Source organism: Erigeron canadensis, chromosome 4, assembly GCF_010389155.1.
Source record: "Erigeron canadensis isolate Cc75 chromosome 4, C_canadensis_v1, whole genome shotgun sequence".
In the NCBI taxonomy this organism is placed as follows: domain Eukaryota; kingdom Viridiplantae; phylum Streptophyta; class Magnoliopsida; order Asterales; family Asteraceae; genus Erigeron; species Erigeron canadensis.
The window spans coordinates 23,972,515-23,977,358 of NC_057764.1; the positions used below are offsets into that span (position 1 = coordinate 23,972,515).

At 33.4% G+C, this 4,844-nt stretch overlaps 1 protein-coding gene across 1 annotated transcript; it reads left to right on the forward strand.

The window, feature by feature from the left end:
- Positions 1-2,900: 2,900 nt before the first annotated feature.
- On the forward strand, positions 2,901-4,094 carry LOC122598448 (ethylene-responsive transcription factor ERF087-like). Its single transcript, XM_043771043.1, has one exon. It carries the CDS (start codon positions 2,972-2,974, stop codon positions 3,992-3,994), a length of 1,023 nt encoding a protein of 340 aa, XP_043626978.1. The 5' UTR covers positions 2,901-2,971; the 3' UTR covers positions 3,995-4,094.
- Positions 4,095-4,844: the final 750 nt, after the last annotated feature.

Here is a 4,844-nt window from a genome sequence, read left to right on the forward strand (position 1 = left end):
CGGACCGGATGCCAAACGGTCCGGTCCTCGGTTCCTAGTTTAAGGTAAATTCGGTTCTCGGGTTGGTTCGGTCCAAACCCGGTAAAAACCCGGAGACCAAAAAAAACCCGGAAATAACACTAATATGTATGTTGTGGGTATTGGGTTAGGCTTTTCTTGTTTTTATACTGATATGTATTAAGGATTCGACAAATCTTATCTATAAAAATTAAACTAATAAGTTTTAGTTTTGGAAAACTAGACATTTCCCTCTACCTCTCGATCTGATCATACACACGCACTGAATATTTAAATACCACTTAATATTCAACTTAACAAAAAAAAAAAAACCTACCACAATCTTCATTTTTTTTTCTTTCGAAAATCATATTACAAGAACAATGTCATGGAATGAAATGGAAATTTGAAAATGTAATTATATTGTTCTCGTTCTTCTGTTTCTTTTGGTTACATAATGTAACTTACATTCTGCTTTGTAATTTAGCATTTTGTTGATGCGTATTCTGTATCTTGTTTATGTTGATGTATGTCACATACATATAGGTGGGATGAAGCCCAACTTTTATAGCTCAACAAAGTTCATGTCAAAAAACGGGCCTAATCGGGTAGAACCGAGACCGGAATGATAATTTTCGAGTTAGACCGAACCGAACCGAACCGATCACTAATCGGGTCGGTCTTTGGTTCCTAGTTTGTGCATTTTTCGGGTTTCGGGTTTTGCCGGTTCGGTCCGGGTTCGGGACCGTGCTCATCCCTAGCTTTTAGGGTTTAGATTGCAACTTTTCTAAAATGTATGCATAAAATCAAAAATGAATTTGTATTGATTTTTAACATTATACATGTGAAATCATTTTTGATTAGCAGTTAAGCTCACGGCTAACCCTACGACTTCAAACCATAAACTAAAGTGCAGGGCCGAAGGCCCCCGTGATCACACTTCCCCTTTGGATTAGTTTTTAGCCACCAAGGGTTTAGCTTTTAAGGTTTTACAATGCAACTTTTTTAAAATGTATGTATAAAATCAAAAATGATTTTGCATTGATTTTTAACATTATACATGTGAAATCATTTTTTATTAGCAATTAAGCTTTAATTTAGGGTTTAAAGTCATAGGGTTAGCCAAGCTTTAGTTTAGGGTTTGAAGTCGTTGGGTTAGCCGTTGGGTTTGAAGACCATTCAGAATTCCAACTAAATTTTTTGTGAGTACTTGTTACACTTCTTGATTCACACTAAATTGAACTAGTTGAAAGGGCACATAATAACCACATCAAAATCCTACCCGAATCTTAATAATCATCAATGCCCAAGTTGATTTCCAAAATGTTGAAAATGATTTCAGTTTCTTCATGCTAGTTTCGCTGCATATATGTTTTTTGGATGTTTAGGAAAAGAATAAAAACAACGTCAAGTATCACTTTTGTATATGTGTATTACCACAAATATGGTTTAACACATACATTGGCTTGAGAAGTAAGCTAAAAGTAAATCAGTCTTTATATAATATATATTTGTATATAACAGATTTAAAATTTTAGGTTTTACTAAAAGGATTAAAGTAATGGTCTAAAGTTAAAGGGCAAAATTTGAAAACTTATAAATATCTGAGAGGCTGTATATGAAAATTACAATGGGTTTTCCAATTTTGGAACTGAAGGGTAAATAGGTAATAATCAAAAAAGTTGAAAGGCTTGTGTGGTTATTAATTGGTGAAACCAGTAATTAAAAAAAGAAAAAGAAAAAAAAAATGTTAAATGCAGCCCTAAGGACTGTATTTAACGTGCATAAAAAACTTATACTTTTCATATTACAAACCCATCTCCTGAATTTTATGTTAATGTACAAATAATTTATGCACGTAAAGGCTGTATTTAGCAAACCCAAGGAAAAAAAAAAAAAAAAAAAAATGGTTCTTTGTGGGCCTCAAACTCCAAAAATATTTTTATTTTGAGATGGCGTTAAGCCGTTAATGATATAACCTGTAACTACTAAAGCCCAAGTATTTTTTGGGCCAAAAACAACACCGTTTTCTTTCATATGTGAATTTTTTTTTTTTTTGGTACTAACAAAAAATTACTCATGCACAAGAAGTCAAAATCCATACTAAACAAGTTTAATGGTAAGAAGTGTTATCACTCTAAAATCCTAAGTCATAAATGGAAAGATGAACTTCATACTTGCTTAGACAAGATCAAAAATCTACTTAATAACATGTCGATAAATTTTCAATGTATTGAACTACAAAGTTTGAAAACTACTAGGAAGTGTCATTAACCCAAAGTATTACTCAATGAAGCATCTTTTGTAAGTCTAATAGATGCAGCAAAAGGTGAATACAACAAATAAAAGACCAGTGACATATAAAGTGACTATTTTATGTGTACGGTGGTTATTTTTATTATCTGTATAGTATATATAGTTTGCTACAATTTTATATAATATTTTCAAACATTTTATCAAATTTGAATATCAAATAAAGAGACTTCATTTATATTGGGCTTAGCTTGATTAGCATTGACTCCAATGCTAAGAGATCTTGCCTCTTGAAAAGGTTTAATCCTTAAGGCAAAAGTGTTTTACTAATAATTCAACGTCATGTCTATGGGCAGTGGGATTATTGGGATTTTTTAAGTAACTTGGGTCATCTAATAAGGATTTTGTGCGGCTGGATTGAATAGCTAAGCAGTGGCCTTTATTCTACACGGATTATTTAGACGATTTTTTTGGTTGGCCGTTGTAAAAAAAAAAAAAGAATTTAATTCTTATTTATGAAATCATCCCATGTCTTTGTCATCAATAAATTCAGTTCTAACCTATAACTTTCTGGTAAATGAATGTTAGGTATTCCTATAAATTAAGCTTCTATTTTGTCATGGTATTTGACATTCATGTGCATAGCTAAAACTACCATAGAACATACATTATATACTCTCTTCACATCCACACTTCAGTGAAATATAACACTTGAGAAATCATGTTTACCCTTCAAACACTTTCTTCTTTCGAGTATCCTGAAAACAATCGACTACATTTAAGTGATTCATCTTTTCTTAAGATGTTCCCAATGCCGAATAAGGATGACTACATCTCTCATGACAGGAGTAATTGTGAACAGCCATTTTGTACAAGTTTCTCGGAAGAAAACCAAACAAAACAAACTTGTTCTAAAGTGGAAGGTTTTAAGAAGAAAAAGGTTTCATCCAATGGGGAAACCGCTCGTGAACTCGAGTGGAGGCGGTATAGAGGAGTTAGACGTCGGCCGTGGGGCAAGTTCACAGCCGAGATAAGGAATCCAGAGAAGAAAAAGGCTAGATTATGGCTTGGTACATTTGATACACCAGAGCAAGCTGCTTTAGCTTATGATAAAGCAGCTTTTAAGTTCCATGGCTCACGAGCCAAGGTTAATTTCCCTCTCCTTATCGGTTGTGATGATCTTTCCATTATCCACCCTACTCCAGTGCAGAAACTGAGTCACGAGTTCCACCAACCTTCATCCTCCTCAATGTCCTCTTCATCTTCTTCTATCGAAAATGGACATATAAGAAAAATGGATCATATTAACAAGATTGAAAGTGACCATAACTCTCTACAAGATTTCCAACAATATGACTTCTTGATGAACAACAACGAGACTCACCCGCCGCCTACGTTAATACCTTACGACTTTTTATTAAACAATGATCAGGTGAACTCCTCACCTAATAACAATGAGGGGAGTAGAAAGGATAGTGATTCTTTGTGGTCCATTTTTGTACAAAGCACGGTGCAATCGCCAACGACTCCAGCTACTACTTGTACTGACCATAATAACTTAATATGGGATTTCCAAATGAACACAATGGTGCCAGAAGATCTACAATTTCCGGTCGTAGATCCACCACCAGTAACCACCACGTCAACCGGAGTTAGTGTGCCGGCTGAGGTTGGAACTGATCATGACTCATTCTGGGATTTCCAGATGGATACATTGACTGATGATGACTTTCGTTTCATATAGTGCTTTAAGTTTTTTTTATTTTATTTTCATTAACTATATTAATTATCAAGAATGTCTTTAATTAAGATTTCACTAATATATGACAATTATACTTGTTATTTATCATTTTTTACTTACAAACAAATTTATCATTGTCTTTGGTCATATATCTAGCTCCAAACCCTCAGAAAGACCGAAGTTGTGCAACTTAATTATTCAAGATGGTTAATTACCTCATCTATATTTTCCTGGCCATCTTCTAGAGAAATCAATGTAACTAACCTATGAATATATAGTTCATGTTCTAGATTATTCAACATAAATTATGAATATAATTTGACAAGTTACGAATGAAGATGGTTAAAGATAATTTGTACAAATAAAATCAAAAATTAAGTCAAAAATTGATATTCGATCTACATATATGGTTTGAGCCTTTGCGGCTATTTTTTTTTCCCGATGCCTACTCGGAGAGATATATATGTAACGGAAATTGGTTTAATTAAAAAAATGGATAATGCATGGGAGAACCTTATCTCTAATACCACAATTGGATACTCATCACGTATGGGTAATAATGTCGATACAATATCTTCAGTCGATTATCATGATCGATCTGAATAAGGTTCCACCATTTCATTATAGTGTGAGTGATCGAATCGGATTATTCAACAAGTTCATTTTAAATAAAAAATGATATTTGCAAATACCTATTCTTTTGCTCTTGTTGTAATAATACTTTTAAAGATATGTAAGTTGTTGCGACACAACTATAATTTCTACTATACCTGTCCTTCAACGGCCAAGTATTTGTTGTACTCTACTAAATATTGAAGGTAGCCCCTACAGAATAACTATAACCGATATAGAA

Coding starts and splice junctions, on each gene's coding strand:
- LOC122598448 (XM_043771043.1), top strand. CDS start 2,972: ATGTTTACCCTTCAAACACTTTCTTCTTTCGAGTATCCTGAAAACAAT.